This window comes from Idiotropiscis lumnitzeri, chromosome 6, assembly GCF_059441095.1.
Source record: "Idiotropiscis lumnitzeri isolate Australia: NSW breed Sydney's pygmy pipehorse chromosome 6, RoL_Ilum_1.0, whole genome shotgun sequence".
In the NCBI taxonomy this organism is placed as follows: Eukaryota; Metazoa; Chordata; class Actinopteri; order Syngnathiformes; family Syngnathidae; genus Idiotropiscis; species Idiotropiscis lumnitzeri.
Window position 1 is genome coordinate 13,230,706 of NC_142396.1, and position 23,458 is coordinate 13,254,163.

General features: G+C 41.1%; 1 protein-coding gene across 4 annotated transcripts in view; it reads right to left on the reverse strand.

Annotated features, from left to right (window-relative positions):
* Positions 1 to 536: 536 nt before the first annotated feature.
* The window catches only part of fgd4a (FYVE, RhoGEF and PH domain containing 4a), a 47,259-nt gene continuing 24,337 nt past the window's right edge, over positions 537 to 23,458 (reverse strand). For 2 of the 4 annotated variants that reach the window (XM_088298863.1, XM_088298862.1), the window contains exons 2-18: positions 21,972 to 22,055; positions 14,036 to 14,188; positions 13,258 to 13,453; positions 9,986 to 10,409; positions 6,359 to 6,448; positions 6,130 to 6,275; positions 5,876 to 6,032; positions 5,644 to 5,782; positions 5,456 to 5,514; positions 5,239 to 5,385; positions 4,955 to 5,127; positions 4,624 to 4,654; positions 4,433 to 4,513; positions 4,202 to 4,327; positions 3,915 to 4,052; positions 3,661 to 3,801; positions 537 to 2,547 (exon numbers count right to left, since the gene is read on the reverse strand). In XM_088298863.1, coding sequence (XP_088154989.1) covers positions 2,287 to 2,547; positions 3,661 to 3,801; positions 3,915 to 4,052; positions 4,202 to 4,327; positions 4,433 to 4,513; positions 4,624 to 4,654; positions 4,955 to 5,127; positions 5,239 to 5,385; positions 5,456 to 5,514; positions 5,644 to 5,782; positions 5,876 to 6,032; positions 6,130 to 6,275; positions 6,359 to 6,448; positions 9,986 to 10,409; positions 13,258 to 13,453; positions 14,036 to 14,188; positions 21,972 to 22,055 — 2,546 coding nt within the window. In that variant the 3' untranslated portion in view covers positions 537 to 2,286. Of the gene's footprint in view, positions 2,548 to 3,660; positions 3,802 to 3,914; positions 4,053 to 4,201; positions 4,328 to 4,432; positions 4,514 to 4,623; positions 4,655 to 4,954; positions 5,128 to 5,238; positions 5,386 to 5,455; positions 5,515 to 5,643; positions 5,783 to 5,875; positions 6,033 to 6,129; positions 6,276 to 6,358; positions 6,449 to 9,985; positions 10,410 to 11,783; positions 12,046 to 13,257; positions 13,454 to 14,035; positions 14,189 to 18,641; positions 18,752 to 21,971; positions 22,056 to 23,458 lie in introns of those variants that run through there. The other 2 variants (XM_088298864.1, XM_088298865.1) reach the window with 2 other exon arrangements.

Consider the following 23,458-nt stretch of genomic DNA (forward strand, 5'->3'; position numbering starts at 1 on the left):
AGATGAACTGTAATGAGAAAAGTTACAGAAGGGGCACTTTAAGAATAGATTCATAAGTTAAAAATTTAAATTAGATTATTTTGCATCCCATCATATTTTAAGAAATACATTTTGGGTGAAATTATACATCGAAAATATAAATATCCAATCTTATTTTTACAAGAATATGTGGATGAATATTTAGTGAATTTTCTTGGAAAACACTTTATAGATTTATTGTAGTATGTTATTTCCTGGGACAAGATTGTATAGTACAAAGTCAACCTTTGAATTTTTAATTTCATGTCAATTGTTTTATTTCAAGTCAAAATATTTTGAGACATAATTTGGTGTAAAAAAACATTTTTGTGCATACTGTATTTTTTTTTGCTATGAAAAAGAAAGTATTTTATCTAATTAGAATCAATTAGATTCATCCATCCATTAATGAAACCATTTATCCTCATGTGGTAAATCTCAAATTCTAACATCATACCTTTAATATCTTCTGTGTGACACACTTTAAAAGTCAGAAATTAAAAACACCACAAAAAAGCTGGATCCACAAATATTTAATGTAATTGTACACTTGTCAAACGTTTGGGAGTGAGGAGATGCGCACACACAAACATGTAGGCCGTACATCCAGAACCTGCACACAGGAAAGCGTGCTTTTTTATTTCATTTGTACACTGAGAAGGGGTTAAAAAAAAAAAAACTTATAGGCACATCCATCCCCTCTGTGTCATTCCATACAACCACGGCATGTTGTCTCACTGCAGAACACCTGACAAAATGTGGATTTAAAGTTGTTTTTTTTACCTTCTGGCGACAGATTTGCACTAATTTCTGACACCTCATGCTCATCATCATCATCTATAAATTACTTTAAATAATACAATTACTTACAGCATTAATTTAAAAAGAAAAAGAACATACATTTACAATTCTTGCACCAGCTTGTTAAAATCTGATTGTGCAATTGCGTCTAAGTAGAGAAGCTGCTCTACGCAGACTACAGTCATTATTTGAACTATTCAGTCCTGCTGGCGACCTGTGGCTGAGGCTGTCAGCTCTTGTTGCACTGCACAGAAACATGCGGCTCCTATTTTGATTAACAAACAAAAGGCATGAAACATGATATTTCTTCTATTTTGCTAAGACAGCAAACCCAAAGAGTACTTATTTATTTGACATGGTCGGCTTAACAAGGAGGGTCCTGAACTCAGGGCTGTGGCTACAAAGAGCTTCACAAAGTTCAAAGTGGAGGAAGTTTAAAATGAAAGCGGCCAAACCTAATTATTACATTTCATGTGGATGTGGATGTTCATTTTCTTCCCTGCGCGTCACTGAAGCGGATCACAATTAACCTTTGGGCCAGAGGCAGGATACACCTTGCATTGATCACCTGTCAATCGCAGTGATAATGTATTTTAAACATTTTTATGATTTATAATAAAATAATAGTGTACTTATAGCAGTTTATTTTGTATTAAAGTCTTTTACAGACCTGAGCTGGTGTGCATAAAGATAACAATTGAAAAGGTCTTGAGTGACTTTCTCCATTAACTGACTGTTTTGAAAAGATGCAGTCGAAAGTATGAGAGGATTGCATAGCATAGCAGCCCTGCAGGATGCTCTGTCATGCATTGACAACCGATTCGTAATTCTGTGGCTTTACCTTGGTCCTCGAGTGCCGGTACCCTGCATTTTTTTAGATGATTGCCTCCACCGACACACACCTGATTCAAATGACCATGATCATGATCAGGCTCTTGCAGGGCTTGCTGATGAGCCGATCATTTGCATCAGGTGTGTTGGAGGAGGGAAACATCTAAAACATGCCGGTTACCAGCCCTCAAGGACTGAAGTTTGACATCTGTGCCCGAAAGAGACAATGTGAGTATGAGGCACGCCATCTTGTTCACAGTTAATTAAAAAGACAAAAAAAAAGAAAAAAAAAAAAAGAGGGAGAATACTGACAGTTTCAATCACGTGTTGTCTTTTTCGTATGTTATCAAAACAAGGTGAGGAGCTGGAAAAAAATGTTTCATTAGAAATAGACATTTATACTGTCCAGTAAGACTGAGTAGATGGTGCAGTACAAGTCCACAGGCTCAAGGGAACACCGTCACAGTCCTAGTGTTCTTTTAGTAATTCAGCAGAACTCTGGAAGTCATCCAAGATAAAAAGTGTGGGGAGGAAAAGGCAGTTTATCCAGCAATCGTCTTGTCCTTTTTGGCCCAGCAAAGATAGGAAGTGTTTGTGACCTAAGTCACCCAAATTGCAGACAAACTCCCGACGTCCTTACGAGCTGTCCGAGGCCGCTTCCTGCGCGGCGCCGTCCGCCATGTTGCCGCCGTTGGCGTGAGGGCGCTCGGGCACCTCGCCCGTCACAGCCACGCGGATCACTTTGAGCCAGCGCTGCTTGAGCTCCTCGCTCTCGGCGGCAAAGCTGTGGACGGACTTGGACTGGGACAGGCGGAAACTGGCCTGGGGCTCGGCGGGGCGGCTGCTGTCGTCCACCGAGTAGCCGAGCAGGGGGATGGTGCTCTGGGCCTTCACGTCCTGCCAACATGTCACTGGGTTAGCACGTTGATACGGTTTGGTTCACGGTCAACCCATTTGGCAGCAAAAAAATAAAAATAAAAATAATAATAAATCGCATTCAAACTGATGATTTTTTGCAGTTGACAGACATTCGGCCATGCTTCGTTTTCGTACACGTTTAGTGTGTCCGTGGTACAATCAAAGTCTGTAAGATTTACTCTCGTTCATCTTTTTTCTCACTCTCTTTTGTCCTGATGGCCCACATAAAATAAAACTAACGTACACGGGAGCACATGTCGCTGTGTGACTTACTCCCACTTCGGCCTGAGAACACACAGATACTCATGAGCTTAAAGATGACTAAGCTTGCGAGTGACACGGACAACTGGGTCTTTTTTGGTTAAAAAGAGTGCACCGTTGTTTTATGGCTATACCATGAGTGTGTGGCTTAGCATGGAGCAGACATGTTAATGTTTTCATTTGGCTATGCAGACGACCGCACAGCTTTATCCACGGACTGAATCAATATATCCAAGTCACTTTTGGGTTTTGGAAATGAATAATACATCACCTGTACATATTATGTGCCCATAATGACTTTATAAAAGCATACAAATATATGGAACATTTAATTAAAAAAAATAAAAAAGTGTCATAAAATTTAATAGAACGGCACTGGGAAAGGATCTGTGTTTAAAGTTGTACAGTTTTTTAAAACAAATTTCGTTTAAAAAAAAAAAGGAGAGATTTAAAAACAAAATTAAGACAGTTTTACTAAAATAGGAATTTTTTTTTCTTATTTTTTTTTTAAATGAATACAGTTGCCATGCACGCTATGGAACAACCAGAAGCAGGGCCATTGTTAATTTTTTTTTTTTATTTAAAAATCCCTTCAATCTTGGTGAAAATAATTGCATCCCCTGCACACGTCTGCCCATCACATAGATGAATCATAATAAATTTTTAAAGCGCAAAACTTGATCCAAAATTAAACTAAACAGTATTGAATTCAAGTGGGTGCACCAGAAACAGTTTGGTTCTCTATTCTGTGCTGCATTGTGAATGGCCAGTCTGTTTCCACACTGTCTCAGCAAAAGGTGATTTTCATGCCACTGCCAATGTTGCTCTTACCTGAGGAGCTCCATAGAGGTAGAGCACCAGACATTCCTTTTCAGGGATGACACACCACACCTTCTGCCAAGGTTTGTTTTTCTCGCAGTACTGCAGGAAGCCACACATGATGCTGCTCCCAGTGAACTGAGCCGCCTCGATCTAAGTGGAAGAATAAAAAAAAAAATAAATAAATAAAAATGAAAAAGGTCACAAATAAGCACGGGCTGCTCTTCCACAACTGGCGATGCCCTTCTAAATGTTTCTGTGCTTACCTCCAAGATGCCTTTCTTCTTGCCCTCCGCAATAGTTTCTCCGGTCAGAATGGAGAAACAATCCCTGCACACTTTGTTCAATTTGTTGCCGTCGTACTCCAGCGCCACCTTGTTGTCGGAGCATTTCCAGCACACCACCTGTGAAGGAGGACATGTAAGCAACACAGACACAAACAGTATAGGCACGATCTTGAGGCAAATCGCGACGTAATGTACATCAGCATACGGCAGCGATGCCCGCAATCAACAGAATGAATCGCTACTCTGTATTAAATGTAAACACGTACGTAGCCACAAGCTCTGCAGTGATGTCTCCGTCGTGTAAGGGCGTTAAAAGATTCTTTACATTTCATGCACATTGTCACTTCGTTGTCTCGTATCCAGCGAGGCGCACGCTTTCCCAGCTCAGCATTCTATAGCACAAAAACACAAAATTAAAAAAAAATAACACGCACACAACATTTAGCGTGTTATTCCACCAACAAGAGGAAAGTTGATCGTAAACATCTGATACTAACCGACACCTCCTCCACATCTTTTGATGCATTCTTGAAGGATTCGTTTTTTTGCTGGAAGACCTCAATGGTCTCTCGGAATGCCTGAAAGTCACAAAATAGAACATAAGGTACATCCGTGGCTTCCCAAGCAAACGTCGATGTCGAGGAAAGGCCGCATCATCATTTTAGAGCGATGATGTCACACCACGTACCTTGATCCAGCCCGCCTTGTCCTGCTCGGAGCTGAAAATAAAAATAAAACTTCAAAACTGTGAACTTCCTTCCGCTCATCATAGTCGTTAGCTGGGGTCATAAAGGTTTTTTTTTTTTTTTTTTTTCATTTGTAAGATTTAAATATGAACAATAACTTTGCTCCTTTAGGCTAACATTTCATTTCTAAGTGAAATGATAGTGTTACACATACAATGACATCATTGTGGGAGCAGTCGTGATTTTTTTTGTGCAATAAAGCAACAATTCTACTGCTACTCCAGTAAAAGATTGTTTTAGTTTTGAAAAGCCATGACTACGATATAATTGTACCTGGCTTGCAGCTCTAACGTCCTCTCCTTCCCTGAAACCTGGAAGGTGTGAGGGTAGTCCTCATTGGTGGTTTCCAGAACTTTCATCCCATCAACCCCGATCCGCGTCCTAACCGTGTACTTGGGTCCTCCCAGGCTGAATTTGGGCACGCAATACAATAGCATGTTGTTGAACTGGCAAAGGAAGAAAAAAAGAGTTGACAATTATTATTACAGAAGACAGGAGGAACATGTCAAAGATAAACGCTGCAGCTTCGGCAAATTTCGCAGCCGCGTCGGCCTCACCAGGAAGAGGTATCGCTCCATGGCCGAGGTGTTCCTGGCTGCCAGCTTCAGGATGTGACCCTCTTTGATGAACTCGTTAGAGGCATGAACGATGTCTTCCTCCTCACCGAGCATCTCGTAAATTTCCATCAATTTCTTCAGATTTTCCTGAATAAGCGAACGTTAAGAGGCACGTCTGCTAAATGTGAAGAGGATGATTTTAATCAGGCCTACTTACAGATTTCCGAATGGCGCTGTTGGAGTGAGTCGCTGCTGTGGCGATGATTTCTAAGGATTCTAGGAGATTCAAAGGAAAACTTTGAAATTAAACAACAAATGACACACTAGAGAAGATTTACGGTTCATCAAGAGAGTCATCGCTGACTCTGACATGTTTGTGAACCTGGGAAGAGTTTGTCTTCTTACTTTCTGCGTCCCGCCTGTCAGGGTCGTCCTGAGGAAGTTTCTTCAGGTAGTCCTTGAGGAGCATCTCGTATCGAGGGACTCTCTGTACGGGTTCCAACATGTGATGCTGAAGTGTAAGGCTGCCGCAAGCCTCTTGACTCTGCACACACAAAGACGACACGTTTGAACCTCACTGAGCGTTTCGGTCAAATGTGTTTCGATTCCAAGCCGAAACGAACGACTTGTAAAGGACCTGTATATCCTGAATGATGCACTTGAACTGCGGAGATCGGTCGCTCCATTGTTTCAGCAGCTCCATGGCCTTGTCGAAGTTCTTCACATACTCCGCATACATTTTGAGGAAGGGTGTGAGCTTCTGGAGGATGTCTCCAATGCGAGGTGTGGACTCCCTGCAGCGAGGCAGAGAAAGAAAAAGAGTGCATGTTTTTTTATGGGATTCAAAAGTTGGAGGATCGTGTGGGCCCACTTTGAAGTCATCCAACTCACCATTCTCCCATCCGTTTCTCGAGGTCAGGAAGCAAAAACTGACTGTGAAAAGTGTTGATGGAGGAGATGTTGGAGAAGATGTTTTTGATCACATCCACGGGGAATGTTCCTTTATTTGCCTCCTCCATGAGCTTGGCACAAAATACCTACAGCAGCAAATCACATGTAATCACATTTCTACATTTTTTTTCTCATGTGCGATATGATGAGAACAAAGACGTGATCTCACCTGATCCAGCAAGTTGAGTCGAGTAACGTAGGCCTTCTCTGTATGCAACAGCTCACTGGCGATCTTGAACAGTTTCTGCTCATTTGTCTCCTGAAAAATATTAAGACAGTTTACAAACCAATAACACATACACACATTGTGGTTGTTATTAAGACGATGAACCTATTTTCCCTTATAAAAAAGCCTGTATGGTTGATATATGCCACGCATCAGAACTTCCTCACATAAATCGAGTAGAATTATTATCATTATTATTATTATTATGATATGCAAGACTTTGAAATTGTGTTGGATATATAGATGGCATACATGATTTTATAAACACAAATTGTATGCATTTTCAAATTGGATATTTCATAGCACGTAGGATTCACATAGTTATACCACCCAATTTTCATTGCAATTTTTATAAACATTTTCATATGGGTTGGTAGACCGGCACAAATTGGGTGCATCGTCATTTTCATGCTGGGCCTTTGGTCTAGTTCAGTGCGTGTGAATTTGGTAGACGCGCTATGCCTCATTCTGTTCCTGCTGTTTCACCCCCGGCACATCTGCAAATTTGGTTACAAAAATACACAGACGCACGATCGGGGTGAAAGGCGGCTTCCAGGGGCTCATGTCACATGCACGGCCAATTACATCATCCCCAAGGGGAGATCTTGCAGTTTACTTGCCAATGTCATGCCTAGACCCCAGCAAGTCGTTTTTGCGATGACAAGCACGGCACACTCCATCTCCGACTGCCCTGATTCTGATGCAAACAAAGGAAAGGACTACTTCCATCCCACAACGGCGCAAACGCCCCATTACGCCCAATGACACCTGCGCAAGGGAGTGCCATTACATTGCTGCAGTTATGTTTGCCTTCATATTTGATTCTCATGTGCAAAAGTCCGTTAATTTTAGAAAAAAATGCTTGCTGATATTCCAACAAATACGAGGAGACAATTTTTGCTGCCTCTCTATTATCGCAGAAACGGATGCGAATAATAATACATTGAAAAAAAAGCTCCAAATCGACCAATGGAAATCTGGTACTGCTTTTGAATTGTGGTTCAACAGAATCCATACATCCATTATCCGAATGATTAAAAAATAAAGTCATGAAAGAAGCTTGGACAAACATGAAGCTCTGGCTAAAAAAGAAAATAATTTGACCATAGGGAAATGTTAAACTAAGGTATGCCGTCTAAGTAGCATCACAAGTATCTTTAAACTTGTAATTTGTCATTTGGTGACATGGTGGAAACCACAGTGAACATGGACGCGAGAAAGCAAGGAACAGAGTTGTCTCCGGGGATTAGAAAGAAAATTTGAGACTGTTAAAGTAAAAGGCCATCTCCGAGAAGATTGATGTTGCCGTGACAACAGTTCTACGTATTCGCAGGTTCAAGGTCCACGAGTGTCTAACCAACCTCCCTCCACGTGGCTGCGAAGTGGAAAATGGGAAACTGGATAAGAACGTGATGAATTGGACAACACAAATGGTAATCAAGAGCCCACAACAAACTGGTCAGAGTGGACTGTGGGAGGCGACCAAGAAGGACACCACTGAATTTTACAAGCCACAAAGCGCCTGCGGGTATTTCCTCTGGACAGATGAGACAAAGTATGAGCTTTTTGGCTAGACGCAGTAACTCTGTGTTCACAGACACAAAAATGAAGCCGATAAAGAACGGAACACTTTCTGTACGGTAAAACTGGAGAATGCTTGAGTTATGTTCGGGAGCGACTTTGTTACATCTGGCAAAAGTTGTCTCAAATCTGTAGACATTTTGGAGAGCAATGAACAGCTGAGTGACGGAAAAGTCTTGATCTAAACATGCCCTTGGCAGAAAGCACAATTCCAAACAGACAGCTGAAATGTTTGCTCATGATCAGTGGGCCAAAATACATATCTGTTGCCACGGAAAATCATTTGACATTGCAACAAAACATTAAGCGAAGGGTAGTATCATTTTTTTGTTTTTAAAAATGTAATAAAAAGATGTATTTACTGTACCGTCATAAATCCAACATGAGTCACTGTGACGTTTTGGATTGCACATACAGTGCAGAGCATGTAGCACTTGAGTGTGTTATTGACACAAAGGTGATCTCAACAGGAAAGGAAAATATGCAAGAAGGGAAATAACTAAATCAAACACGTTAGACAAGCATTGTGAGGCAGACAGTTATAAACGTAACCAGCAGTAACTGGGGCGTGGGACACGCGATGCCAACAAAGCGTCACCTCATCAACTATCCAAGTATCAATCAGCTTCATATTTGTGTGTTGTCGGAATTAACACAAAGAGACAAAATGTTTTTAGTCAACGTTCACGTCAGTCTGTATCTCTCGTAACTGCCATTCATTGAACTAAATGGAAGACTCCTCCTCATCGTTCAATCAATGGTCAGGTCAGCCGAGGTGCGAGTCTGTGGCTCCGCCTCCTCTCACTGCTGCCATCGAACTGGACCCGAGATATTTATAATCCGTAGACAACGACATAAGCCTCAGGCTCCCATGGGCTAACTCAGCTGCTTAAGCATTCGACATCTGTTGGGACTCTGCAAAAAATAACTCCTTGCAGGAACTCTCACACCATGCCGGGTATGCTAGGATACGCTATGCGGCATTAAGCGGCATTCGAGTCTTTCAGTCATGTTATTCTTCAGTACAGCCGCCACTATCGAGGAACTGTCCTGACCTGCTGTGATGGAAGAAAGAATGTCCATCCTTCCGCTAAATTTCTGAGCCTGCTCAAGAGTCACAGGGAAGCTGAAAGTTATGCCTGGTGAAATTGAGTGAAAGGCAGGCCTAACCTGGCTGCCAGTCATTGACAGGGAACATACAGACAGACAACCTTTCACATCGTCACACTGATCACAGGTGTGTGTTCCACTACACCAGCAGCTACCTCAAACCAACGTTATAGCTCGTAATCAATTTGTCATTTCTCAGGCACTTGGATTTGGTGAAGAATTGCAATCACGAGTTGAGCGTTCCTCAATGCGTCATCAGAATCATCTAGCAGAATAATGAAACTTGAGATAACATTTGCACACATACCAGTACAATGATGATACTTCTTTGGGAATTCACCTGTTTTTTTCTTAACTTACTTTCTTCAAGCTTTGGAGGACTACCTTGCTATCTTTATTTCCCCCTGGATTGGAAATGACATCCAAAAGCCGCGCAGTATAGCATTTTGACTTCTTTTGGCTTATGCTAGTACTAGTTTGCAAAAATTTCGCAGCAATGTGGGCTGCTTTTAATGGAAAATAAATGTTATCCGATTATTCAATAGAATAGCATAATGGATAAAATAATCAATTCTAAAAATATTCAACAGCAAAAAAAAAAAAACCCTAATTTTGCTCCTAACTGGAATTTAAGATGAGTTGATTAAAAAAACTTAAATTCAAAACATATTTGTTGCATTTGTTAAAAGTCCTGATAACTGAGTTGACGTTGCTAGGTAAAGTTCCTAATACTCTCTTTATAAAATTTATTTATTTTTTAATATCGCCACAATATTGTGATAATTATCATATGGTGATATTCTGATATTGTTCCATCCCAAATTGATATGGATTTAAATACATGAATATTTGCGGATACGTGACACAAAGACGACGCACCTTCTGCTCTGTGCTCGCCTCTTCTTTTGCATGCTCCTGCATCGTGTTAGTCCCACACTCTTCATTGTCATGGGAACTTAGTGAACCAGTCCTGTCCGTGCTCGAATGCGAGTCCTCGTCCCCTCTGTCTGTGCGTCCCATATCGCCATTAACCAGCTCCGTACTGTCTAGTCTCCCATTTTCACCATTGCACGCCTTTCTCTCCTCCTTCTTTTCCTGCTCCATCTGCGCTAGCACCCCGTTCGCCGTGGGTATATGTGCATCTTGCAGTTTGGATGATTCAGAGTCCAGTTCTACTGCGGAGTAGTTCTCCTCGATCCTAACAGCTTCCGACAGCTTGTGGGAGGTCCGGTGTGCGGGGCTGCAGTTGGCTGACTTGCCGCTCTGTCTGAATGGCGAGCCGTCTCTCTTGTTGACCGTGTTGCTGCAAAAGCAAAGTGAAAAAAAGTCGATTAAAACCGTGAGAAGACAAAAACGATGAACAACGAAAAAAGGCGGTTAGTTCAGGAGCTATTTGAGGTGGCATGTCGATCAGGAAGTGGGGGAAGAGTAAGTGGAGAGCCTTTGCATGCAAGTTAAAAATAAAACTTGCACTGACATCCAGACTACTGTCTTGTGAGCTTGGTGAGGCACAAGAGGTGAGTGTGTGAGCATGTGTGTGCATGTGCGTTGAGGTACAGTAATGAGGAGGACAGGAGGCAGCTCACTCCCCAGAGGTAAAAGCTGTCCTAGTTCGACACACATCTGTGTTACAAATTGGGCTGCACGTCTTAAAAATTATCTTTGGCGTTATAATTATGAATGGGATAGAAAAAACATTGTGCCAAAAATAAACAGAAATACACACACACACGCGCGCACACACAGCTGTTCTGCATCCGGCATAGAGAGCAGCTGTTTCAATGTGAGAGCCTCCCAAATAATTGGATGACTGCACTATAAGACATTTTCCTCACAGAAAGTAAATTAGCACTTTGAGTCAGTACTTGTCATTTCTAGATTTTAAGTAACATAATCTTCATAATCAAACCATTACAGATATCAATCAACCAGACCAGAGTTATTTTTTTGGAGGCGGTCACTGTTGCTCTGCATGTCCGGCAGAAACAGGAAGCATGTATAAATAGAGGAAGAACAACACACTGGCGCAACTGCATGTCCCCTGTTGCGTTTAAACATGAAACGTCATCACCCTTACCGCTTGAGCAAACAAGAGGTACTGAATATTCCACTCGGCGCATCCACAGAGGTTCTTTATGCAGATAAAGCCCGGCAAATCAACGAACGTTAAAATGAAATACATTAGGCATTCTCGGCAGGTCAAAGTCTCGTTGGCCACGTGGCCGCCTCGAAGCCGTTAAGTTCCATGTGAACCAGATTAGGACATTAGAAGGGCTAATTCTGTTCACAGAAGCTGCAGGCCAGTCTCTCTCTTGTTGCAGGGCATCTTAATCTCAGCAGTCCTATAGCGGCCCAGAGTGAAAAAAGACACACCAGGGCAGGTCAACTCTGATTAACCCAATTTCCCATTTGAAATGGGACAGAATTGAACGATTCAGCTGATTCTTTGGTCCAAATTAAAGGACGGTCAGAGAGAAACTGGACTAGAAGTCATTCGACTGATCTCCTGGAATCTACTCTCTGAGTCAGTAGGACACCGATGATGATCTTCTTTGATTACCTTAACAAAGGGGTTAGTAACAAAATTCAAACACGTAATTTCAATTAAAGTGACAACATGATGACAGTGAATATGAAAAACTGACAGATGAGAGTGATGTCACTGAATGATGCATACCTCATCATCTTGGTTTTCATGTCCCGACACTGACTGCTCTCCCACAACTGAATGAGGAGCCGGGTGTGCCCTCGTCTTCTCAAATCTGTTTTCATCCCCTCACCAAAGACTGACCTGTAAGCGGGTGCGCTAATCTCTTTCCCAGCCTCGTCTAACCTACTATCTTTGAGTCAGTCCGAGCGCTTTGATCGCAGTACTTCTGCTTTTCATCCTTGACACGGCTGCCATAGGAAATGTTGAGAAAGACTAAGTTTTTCCGTTTGTGCCGTCTCAAAGTGTCGGCGTGATTATGCCAGCAAGAATCTAGCTGCATTATTAGCAACGTTGAGCACTCAATGTAGAATGTGCATTCTCCATTCTGCTCACTCACATAAAGACCGCTTGGACAAGAAAAACACAGCCGGATGTATCCCAATATTTCCTTGGATTGTGGCACAAGGCAGTGGTGATGGCCTTTAGAATTAAGAACATTCTCCAGTTTATAAATGAATTATCAGGCTTGATCTACAGTAACCAATGTGTGAACATCCTGCGTCACTCACTCTCCCAGTACCTAAATAAAAGGTAGCCATTAAATTGGATTATGCCTCTAAAGCAGGTATGAAGGATTAAAAAAAAAAAAACTTTTTGGGGGGGGCCAATGATGATGAATTTGACAATGGGGGGTTAAGATAAGGGGATGTCATTGCTCATCATGAGCCAGTGAAGCCCTTTGAGACTCTTTAGTGATTGAGAGCTGTTCAAAGAAACTTGACTTGACATGATCAAGTGAAGCAACAATGCCCCCAAAGGCTTTTGTTTTATGTATAGCTCAACTCAACTCAACTTTATTTCTAGAGCGCTTTAACACCAACCACAGCTGCACATAAAACATCCAACTAAAACACACAAAAGCTGCCTTTACAAAGCATATCCAGTAGACTGGTATAAAAATTAATGGGGTTCTCTTTTAAACTGAAGACTCTGGAACAAGCAATCATGAGACCACAAGACCCTCTCAGTTTCTCCTCGGTGTAATATTGATAGTCAAAAAAAACAAATGACTGTGTTTCTTGTAGACTCGTGAGCTTTGGGCTCATCAATCCTAAATGACCTGTGCATCATAATAAAACTTCAATAAATTCTTCTGTTATTTCTCATTTATTCCTCAGTTTTGATGATTGACCACTATCTTACCAGGATAGTAAACCAAAAGACAGTAGTTAACCAAAAGGCAACCTTCATTCTCAATAATGTAAAACATTTTTGACATACAGTACCACAGTACTGTATATTTTTAGGACAATTAAAACTTCTTCTTACGTGTGAGGTTATTGGAAGAAATGCGTTGCAGCAGCAGTTCAAGTGAAATCACTTATTCCCAGCAGAGGCTCTACTATTTGTTCATATTTGAAATGATCATGGGCAGAACATAGACTTGGTCTATGCTTGCAGATCCCACAGAGCAGAAGAGAGGAAAAAGGCTCCTTCCTACCTGTTCTCCTCAAATCGGCTGATGAGGTCTGAAACTTTGGAGTGTTTGATTCTCACTCTCTCCCGGTTTGTCGCCCCCCTTCCTCCTCCACCTCCTCCCTCCTCCATGCCTGGTCTAAATTGGGGTTTCTGGTTGTGAGCCAGTGGGGATGGGAGCTCTGTCACCGGGCTCTGAAGGTGTGCTGGCTTGGGAGGCACTAAGGACAAAATAAAAAATAAATAATGCTGGACTTTGCTTCTCAGTCTATTTCCTGAGGGGGGGGTAAACCAAATGCAATACACATTTAGGGCTGAGGGGGGCACTATGGGCTACGTGAGGACTGCGTAGGGCCAGGAAGAAGCGCTTAATAAAACATAGCTGCTCTATTTGCTGTGAGTAACGTGTTTCTCAGAGTTCACATGTTTGAAGGCTAAATGTCCAGCATGATTAATGGCGTCTTGTATGTCTTATCTGTGTAGAATGATTAACCGGGGGAAATAAAAGAGGAACAAAGGTCAACGTTCACTGGTCCCTGAAGAACTTACATCATTAGATTCCTCTTTTGTCCGCTTCCCTTTGGTGAATGGGGTATGTGCACTGCTAAACACTGTACAATGTGATGGATGCATGAAGTACAATGGAGTATGATGAAAATGTGGGATAATATGACACACAAAAAGGGTACGCCTAAAATGAAAACAATGACTTGATTAGACTATCGGCGCACTGTTTATCGTGCCTTTTTCGAAGCCGTGACTTCAGAGCGGTGATGTACGTAAGTGCAGCCATGATTGGGTACCTGGTGGTTTGGACAGTGACAGCGACCTCTTGCTAGAACTTCTTCCATTGACGTCGACCCGGCTCTTCTCGCTGCCCGCACTGCCTGCTCGATTCAAACACGCCTGCACACTGGACGTACTAGTGTGCCTGCATGGCGAAATACTGCCCACAGCTGAAGGACACAAGGAGAAAGGAGGCAGGCCCATTAAAATAGAAAACTCTCAGGAAGAAACATTTGTTGATGTCATGTATCCTGTCAAGATTTTTTGGATGGATTTATTATTCAAATATAGTTTATTTACGTTGCATGCGCAAGATGGATGAGGATTTTACAATGTTTGATACCACACTTTTTTCTCAGCGATACCAGGACAGATATTCACTCTTGCTCACTCACCAGTTCACGAGTTCTGATACAACTAATACATCAAATTTCATTTCACACAACAACAGATAATTCTAAACAAAAACTTTTCTGTTTTTCTAGACAAGGAAAACGTCCTGGTTTATTGAATCTTTTTTTTTTTTTTTTAACCTCGCGGTGGCTGGTATCTGCATCTTTCACAGGAACCCGATACCTGGCATCGGTACTTGCCAATCCCTAATGTAGATTATTACTTTTGGCAATGCTACAACAGCACCACGTTCACACGACTGCTACAACGAGAGCAAGAAAGCTAATCAACATTATATTGACAAATGACAAACGTCTTGAGACACATCCTTTAAACACACTCAACACAAGCTTGCCTCCGCTTTGCAGCTACAACACTCGCCTTGGAAAATATTCTACAAATTTCAGTGTTTCTGTGGCGATATTTTTTTTTTATTCCATTCCCTTCACTCACTTTATGGGTTGTCCACACTAAAGCCATCCAAAATAGCACTCATAGGAAACTAGAACCAAAAACCGGATTCGTTTTTAAAATGAACTCCATAACATAGCCCTTCAATACAATGCAATAAAACTTTATTTATGGTCAAGAGAGTTTTCAGAAAAGACCAAAAACCAACTCTAATCAGCTCACACACACATACCATTAAACACAAAAAAAACAACATTCGTGCATATTGAAATTATTTCATGAGTGCAGATTGAAGTGTCTTCATACATAAGTCCATATTTTTAATGATATGTGAAACTCCCATCGACATGATTTAGACATTTTAAGATCGCTTCAAACTGGAGTCATCAGCCTGTGATAATAGGTGAGAATAACAAACAGATTGAGCTAATGGTCCATTTGATGATCCAGGGAGGTTCCATCCAACCAGCTGGACCCATCTGGTGCATCGTTTGCTGCTGATTTAGCTGCACAACAGTGAGGTAACGGAGCTACAGACATAGACGGGCAGTGTTCATAGTAGCCTTGATCTTCTTGCTCCGCACTCTATCTCTCATGTGCACACATGCACATAAGCATGTCCTTATATGGTACCAGTCTATGACCATCTCATTGTTTACAAGCTTTTTTCTATGTGAAGTGGTCACTTGAAAGCGGTGTGTAGTAGTAGTATCAATGTGCGCAATAGAGCTGGATCCAGAAATCAGTGTTGCTTTCTGCTTGCCTTGCCTCGCTTGTTTGGATAAACACTGTGTGCTGGATTATTTGTGGAAGCTGACTCTTATAGCCTAAAAGCATCCAGACCACAGAATGTCTTCACAACTATCATTTAGGTCAGTCCTTTATCACTAAAGCCCGGATCTTTTTCGTGTGGAGGTGAGGGAGAAGGCTTCCATCTGTATAAATCAGTGAAAGGTTGTCACAAATTGTGCAAGAACCTGGTTATCTATTTAAATATCCAGACAACAATGGTTTGGATCTGAGTTCAATTAACTCTGGATATCCAACGCTTCTGAATACATATTCATGACCATATTTGGCCAGTTTTTTTGTTTTGGTCCGATCATTCAGTGGCTGAACACAGAATTCATCAGATAAAAGTGACAATATATCCTCTTAAAGATGATAGAATACACATGATGTATTCTCTGGACTGATTCTGTTTTGGTGTTGATTGCAGTTGTTTGTTTCTTCATGTGCCTTTTTTGTCTTCCTTGGTTTTGTTTCCACCTGTTCTCATCATCCTGGCCCCTTGTATGAACCAATCAGCTCCCTCCAACCCTTTGGTTGATCTGTTTCCTAATTACTGTCAGAAAGTATCATAATTCTTGTCTTCACATAACTGAATATTATTAATTAATGTTCACACACAATAATGTTATTAAAAATAGCGTTAATAAATGAAAGTGGGAGTCCTTTGCATGCATCTTGTATTTAGGACCAGGGTGACTTCAAACTTTTAAATCTGTCTCTTTCCCACAGAAAACCTGATGATCCATCTTTACTTAATGTGTGCTTAAATCCTAATGTCAATCAGAGCAGTGGCCTCATATTTTCTGCACACTAATCTCTATGTAAATGTCTACGTCTGAAACAGAAAAAAAAAAAGCCGCAGAATCCTATAGTCGGATACTATTTTTGCAAGGCTGACCGTAATTAAAGACAACAGCATTTGCCACCGTCTGAGTGGAAACAGCTCCATGCTGAGTTTGGGAGAGCAGACTCTAAAAAAAAAAAAAGAGGTTCTGAAATGACCAACCAATTCCAAAGACAGCATCAGGAATTTGTGTTACACTGTGTGATTGGCCCTTCTTGCCTCCCACGGTCACATATTAAGAGATCATGAGAAAACTTGCAGAAGCGCCATTTTTTTTTTTGGTCATGTAGGATCCCATATAAAGCACCAGGATGCAGACTACTGTGTTCCAGAAGCCACTTGTCCCCTCGAGGATGGCATTGGGTGAGCCTGTCCCGTCCCGGAGGGTTGTTCTTAATGTGTCACATGCCAGCCTGGTCTTCGGCTTTAAATCACACTGTTAGCAGACGTTTGCCAGAACCATCGTTTCACGACTGTGCACTTTTGTAAAGAAAAATGAGCAATGTCAATAAATGTAAAGTTTAGATTAGAACTAAAACAAAGTTATGCAGGATAATCACCAGCTTGGCAATACACATAGAACTAAAGTATTATGTTTTGGTGAATTAATTTGTTGAATGTACACTCTATGCCGCTGAATTTCGATTCATATTTGAGTACGTACGTCTATGTGAAATGACGTGCCTTAGAGTGCCACACTCATGTGGGATTGCCTTGAAATGCAGCTTGTTACGTTCTACTGAGAGCGCAACTAATAATAGCGCTGGGATATTTACCGAACAGGGGCATTGCACAGTTGGAGCATCTTGTCATCAAAAGTACCCTGCCTTGAGAGGCAGAGTGCTCAGTAAATTAATACCAGCCAGAGGCCGTACCGCCTTTCAGAAACTCTTTGATTCACCTCCTTAGTTTGTGCCACTACAGGACTGAGCCCTGCTGTTTGGATCCGAGCCTTGTTAACTTGGGGAAACTATAAACCTCCCCAAAAAAAAAAAAAAACCTCCCCAAAAAAAAAAGCAGATCACGTGGTCCACAAGGAGCTCTTGATTGTGAAAAATAACGATCCTTGCAAATACTGCACTAAAAACACAAACTAGTCAAGCCAAACTTTACCGTACTTTCTGACCTTGAGGTTGAACTATGTTAACAAAAATTTCTTTTTTTAAGTTACTGAAGGCCTGTACTACAATAACCACAAACAAGTACATCGCAAAAGAAACACAACCCAACTTTGAATAGCTGATGTCACGTCATTGTCTAGTAAAAGTAATGGAGCAAACTAGTTGAGACTGAATCCACAGCTCCTCTGCTGGTTGCATCTATGTAATACACTCCATTTTAACTGCTCCAACGCAATGCAGACATGACATTTTTATTCCAGCCCAGGTTCAGTTCTGTATGGCAATCTATATTTTATAATGCAGTCCATTGAGGACAAAAAATGCACAATTGAAATCCATAGTGGTTTACAAGACGGCTTTCTATTTTACTGACGTTAAGAGACAACACTGCACCACGCATCATTTCCTTTGTTGAACTAATTGCTCAAAGACATTGCGTAATGGTGCTACGATCTCATACTAATTACGGAGCGGAAACGGGTATTGCCACCAAACCCTTTGTAAAAATGCAAACCTTGTCAAGATTCTCCATTACGAACCAGAACTTGGGAAGCCGAACAGGCCTTAAATAAACATGCTGGAAATCCGTTCAGATGAATGCCAAAAAGTACTTATGGCATTATTTCCCTTGAGTGTTGCCACCTGATATTACACACGACTAGCCGGATTCTATCCCCCTAAGCTGTGACAGTCGGGGGTGAGAGCTCCATTTAGGAAACAAAAGGCGCACCTGCGCTTTTGGTCCCTCTCTGACACAGGAGACATCAAATTGAGCTTGAAATGCATGCTTTGACCTCACGCCACGTCGTCTTGCCACACTCGGACCACAAGGAATGTCACATTGTCCTGTTCGTTGATGGGCGAGCAGATTACAGATGCATGCGACTCCGCGTTAAGCAAAGGAAATGGCTCCCGTGCACATTTTATCAGAGAACTCTTCATTATCTGTTCCAACAGAGTTGAGGTAGAAAAGTGCAGGTTGAATATACTAATGACTGCAATTGCGCAAGCGAAGCGTTGAACAGGAGCTCTCTCTATGACAAAACATATTTTCTCACTCACCCAGGCAGAGCAGAAAAAAAAGATCACTTTGTTGTCATGTGCATCCTCAGTGAGCTGTTTGTGAGAGTCCCAAATGCACTACGTTCTCTGTGACTTCTTGATTTCAGTGCTGCGGCTGCAGAATGACGCTCAGCGAGGAGACTCAGTTACAGACTCCTCCCTCCTTCCCACTCACACACCTTAAATTTAAAGTGACTTTAAAAAGGACAATGACACACACACGCGAGGTTTACAATTCAAGAATTTGTATAAAATACTTCTAGTCAATCTTAGAAGGCAAGAGTTAGGATAGTGTGATACTGTATATTTCAAAGGGCAATCTTGTCTCTAGGCAGCATTTAAAACAACCACAATAAAAAAAAAAATTCTCACGCACACACACACACCCACACACAACTTCTAGTCCCCAGGCCAATTCCATGCGTAAACATACCAACCCAAAATAAACATGACAAGCTGAAACAATGCAAACAAAAGTGGGAAATAAAGGAACGAGTTGGAATCCAAAATAAATCTTAAAATTAAATAGGAATACAGACAAGTATGATGATAAGCATGAGCCAAATGTACCATTAACGTACTTCTTAAATCATATATGGACTGTGTTTAAGAGTGAATCTTTTCCATGTTTGTGGGGCTATTCTGCACTATGGGACGGAAATGGACGGAAGGAGCCAATCGCGAACAAATAAGTCAACGGCTGACCGAGCTAGAACAGGAAAATGCGACTCCTGGCGTTCGTATCGTAAAACAGCGTTTAAGCCACATGTCCAAAAGAAATTATAATTAGACAGTTATGTTTATTGTTTGCACCGCCTTCTGTGTGATGACACGTGTCATAAACATTCAGCAAAGCGGGGTGGCCTTCTTGAAGACATGAAGTGTAATTCACAGAAAGAATAAGCGGAACACACAATCGCATTCGATCCTTTTAATTGTTGTTGTTCCCACACAGCAGAGAGAATAAATACACCTGTGAGTATTGTTGGATCCTCTTTTTGTGCAAGTCCCTTGTTGTATACTGAGGAGATTTTTTTTTATTTTATTTTTTTATCAAAATGCTAATACCACTCAAAAGTACAAATTTCCAGCTTGTATTTTGAGGTATTTCTATGTAGGGGTGTTACCATTGACTTCACCAGACTTGCATTCTTGGTTTTTCTAGGCGGATACCACAACCTCTTTCAGTTCTTGTTTGTTTCTGGGGGTTTCTCCCTTCAGTCTCCTCTCCAAGAGGTGAAATTATTGGGTTGAGGTCCAGTAATTGACTTGGCCACTCTAAGACCTTCCACTTTTCCCCCTGATTATGTAGTTTGGTTGAATGGTTTAGTGTTTAAATATACAATGTTTGAGTTTTTCAATGACCCTCTACTGGGAGTGACTAACAGCTAGAAGCAAGTACACTTGACCTCTTTTGGGGCGAGAGAGTGAGAATGTTAAAATAAATTTAAACGTGTTTAAAGCAAATGGTTCGCAAAAAAAAAAAAACAAAAACACATCTTATCCATCCTCTTCATATTTTCACCCATTGGATTCTTGTCAGGATGAATGTGACTTTATGGTACTAAAAAAATAAACCGCCAGAAGCAATTCTGCTAATTGGCATAAACACTGAGTCTGTAGATAAAGAAGACAAACTAATGAGTTGACAAGCATGAACACTGACACAAATCATCATTATGATAAAATGCCCAAAAATAAACACTGACATTCATGATGGCTGAAAAGCTGATGCCATGACTTTTCATGGTTCACTTTCAACATATTGTTGCTTTTAACGATCAGTGGTCGCAAATTGCATTTGATTTTTTTTTTCTGAGGGTAAAAGTGGTTCAAAGATAAGAGTCACACTCATCTGCTGCTTTTCAGTTTCAGGGAGAAAAATTGCTCTAAGACAGCGATGGGCAACTTAAACAATGGAGGGAGTAGGGGGGCACAATTTTTCTATCAGCATAACCAGGGGGCCACATAAGATTGCACACTTCCAAAACAGACATATGACAAAAGTAAAATTTTTACTACAAAGAAATGCGCATGTGTGTGTTTTTCCATTCAAAGATGGTACAAAACTGATAATCAACAAGCCAACATTGAGTACAATAACTCATTTGTGTATTTAAAAGAAATGAAAATAAATATAAACTCACGCAAAGATTTTAATATTATACGACTATGTCCTTGCACGGGGCAGAACTCATGCACATTTACTGTCATGGACTGCCAACACTTCTTGTAGAAAAAAACAAAACAAACTTGCTCTTGCTTGTGTACCTTTGTTGAGAACATTTGGATGGATGGGGATAAAAATGACTTTAAAGCCGCATTGCATTTTACAGACTTATTTTCAGCAAGCATAAATTCCTAAATTCATACGGTTAAAAGTGAGTCAGAAGGAACTACAACAACCGTTTTAAAAGAGTGGCGTGCAACCTGATGAAAATATAGAGGCCATCATTACCTTTCACCAGTCTAAATAAGTAATGTAACTTCTCCTGGCCAAATCTTCAAGTCCGTGTGACTCTCATTAGAGTCAACAGTAACAACCACTGCTGCGGACGTTATCTATTATCATGTAAAAAAGCAGCAATCCATAAGACATCATTGGACCTTGATTCTATCACTGTCAGATGCCCTACATCTCCCTACGGGATTAGAGGGAGTGTGTCCCATCTGTCTTTATGTGAAGCTTTTGTTGTTTCCACCATAACTCTTGTGTGTGTGTGTGGGGGTGCGTGTGTGCACGCATGTGTGTGTGGTATAGAAAGTGTGACACATCACCATTAGCAGCCGGCATGGAGACTACTACCAGACTTTGTTCAGATTAACCCTGCCTCATTTTCTAATCCAGAAACCAAACGTGAGATTAGACACACATCATTTCAGCACAGCAGTCTCAAAATGTGGAAGAATGCAATGAAAGGGAGGAAGGTGACCAGAGAGGTGACAGAAAGTCGCAGACAGCAATGCACAGCAGTTCCAGAGATGTCAACGTCTTGCTGGTAAAATAGCTCAGTGGGAACTGAGTGCAAGAGTGAGGCCAATCGGGATAAACAAATGGACAGACAATGGGAACTTTTAGTTTCCTATTTTCTATGGCATACAACTGTACAAAACACAACAAGAAAGTCGGACCCCCAAAAGTGAAGCAAGCTAAATTCTAGAAATTCTAGAAGGATATAGTTGTGTTTTTTAGAGGGGCAGTTCCCATTTACGTGGAGTCCTGTATAATCGACTGACATTTTCTTATTAGTTGTAAGTGACTGCTTCCCCATCACATGATGGAGGGATGAATAAAAAGATGTATGCAGTGTGTGTGTGGGTGGTGCAGACCTCTGGAGGGCTCGATTTTCACAGGAACACAAGCCTCTTCATCAGCACACTTGGACTGGAAACACACCACATCATCGTTTGTCTCTGCAACCACATAAACAGACAATGCAATTTAGACTTTGGTACGTCAGGAACATTGAAGTTCAAACAAAAAGTAGGTAAAAAAACCCAAAACAAAAACAATGCTTCGTAACACAACAATGTCCAATGAACAATAATGGGAAGATAAACATTGTTGAGGATGAAGGTGCTCATTTTGACATGAAATATTACCGCAAGCAGCCCTTTATCTCCTTCTGCCGCCACAACCAGCCTGATTGCTGAATATTTTTAAAGCGGAGCGCGAGATGGAGTTTTTACTTGCAGCGCAAACCATTTGTTTGGTTAAAGATGACAATGAATTTGAGATGCGTTCTTTCTGAACACAGAAATAAAAAAAAACAGAAATAGTTCCTTTGTTTTGATATTTATGGAATATCCATTTATAAATGCACAGCTCATTGCATACAAACCAATACACACTTTGTCCATTACAATCCACAGCCAGCACATCGATAACGGTAAAGCTGGAGAGGTTTCTGTTAACTCCAATCAGAAAATAACTTGTTTACTTGGAGAATGCAAAGCAACAGCCTTTGGAGACAGAAACTAATTAGCCTGTCTGGGATATGTAGGGCATCGTCTATGGGGACAGCTCACAATCATTATACACAGCCCGTTAATATGCACATAAAAGATTAAAGAGAAAATAGTATTAACAACAATGACGGGCTCAAAGGAGTATTAATCCCCCTCAAAATTCACACAACCCAGACAATTATAAAGCAACACTCTCACTGGCAAGTCAAATAAGTAAAAAAATTCATAAATAAATCAAAGCTGCAAGACATGCAAAGCAGTTAACATGCAAGAGTGTGCATGCCACACACAGTGCAATAAATGAGGTGTACATGCACGCACACACACTCCATTCCAGCGGACGCCATGACGACAGTCACATTGACGGCAGTGAAAATGAGTGATGCCGTGCCTCTCATAAAACGGACTTCTGCACTCAACAGCCACTCAACTTCATGTTATCTGACAACCGAGTTACATGAAGGAATGTGTATGGTCTCTAAGTGCAACACTTTGTTTCTCTTTTGGGAGAAGTGCAAAGATGCAAATAGGAAATGAACCGATGTTTGGTAATCTGATGCTAAATTGCTTATTGCTTGTTTTTCAAACCATTCGGTTGAGGTGCTACGGCATACAGCACGAGAGGTGTGATTATTGTGTAAATAACTAGTTTGTTTTGTATTGAAGAGAAGCATATTTTAGTACAAAATGATGTTATTTCTTTGATTTGGATGTTCAATGTGTTCTTACAAAAATGTCCACTCTTCACTTCAATATCGTGATCTATAAGATAATTTTTTTCCACGATTAATGCATAAAGTGCAGTGCAGTGATTTCCACCTGCACCACAATCGAGACTTGCAATCGAA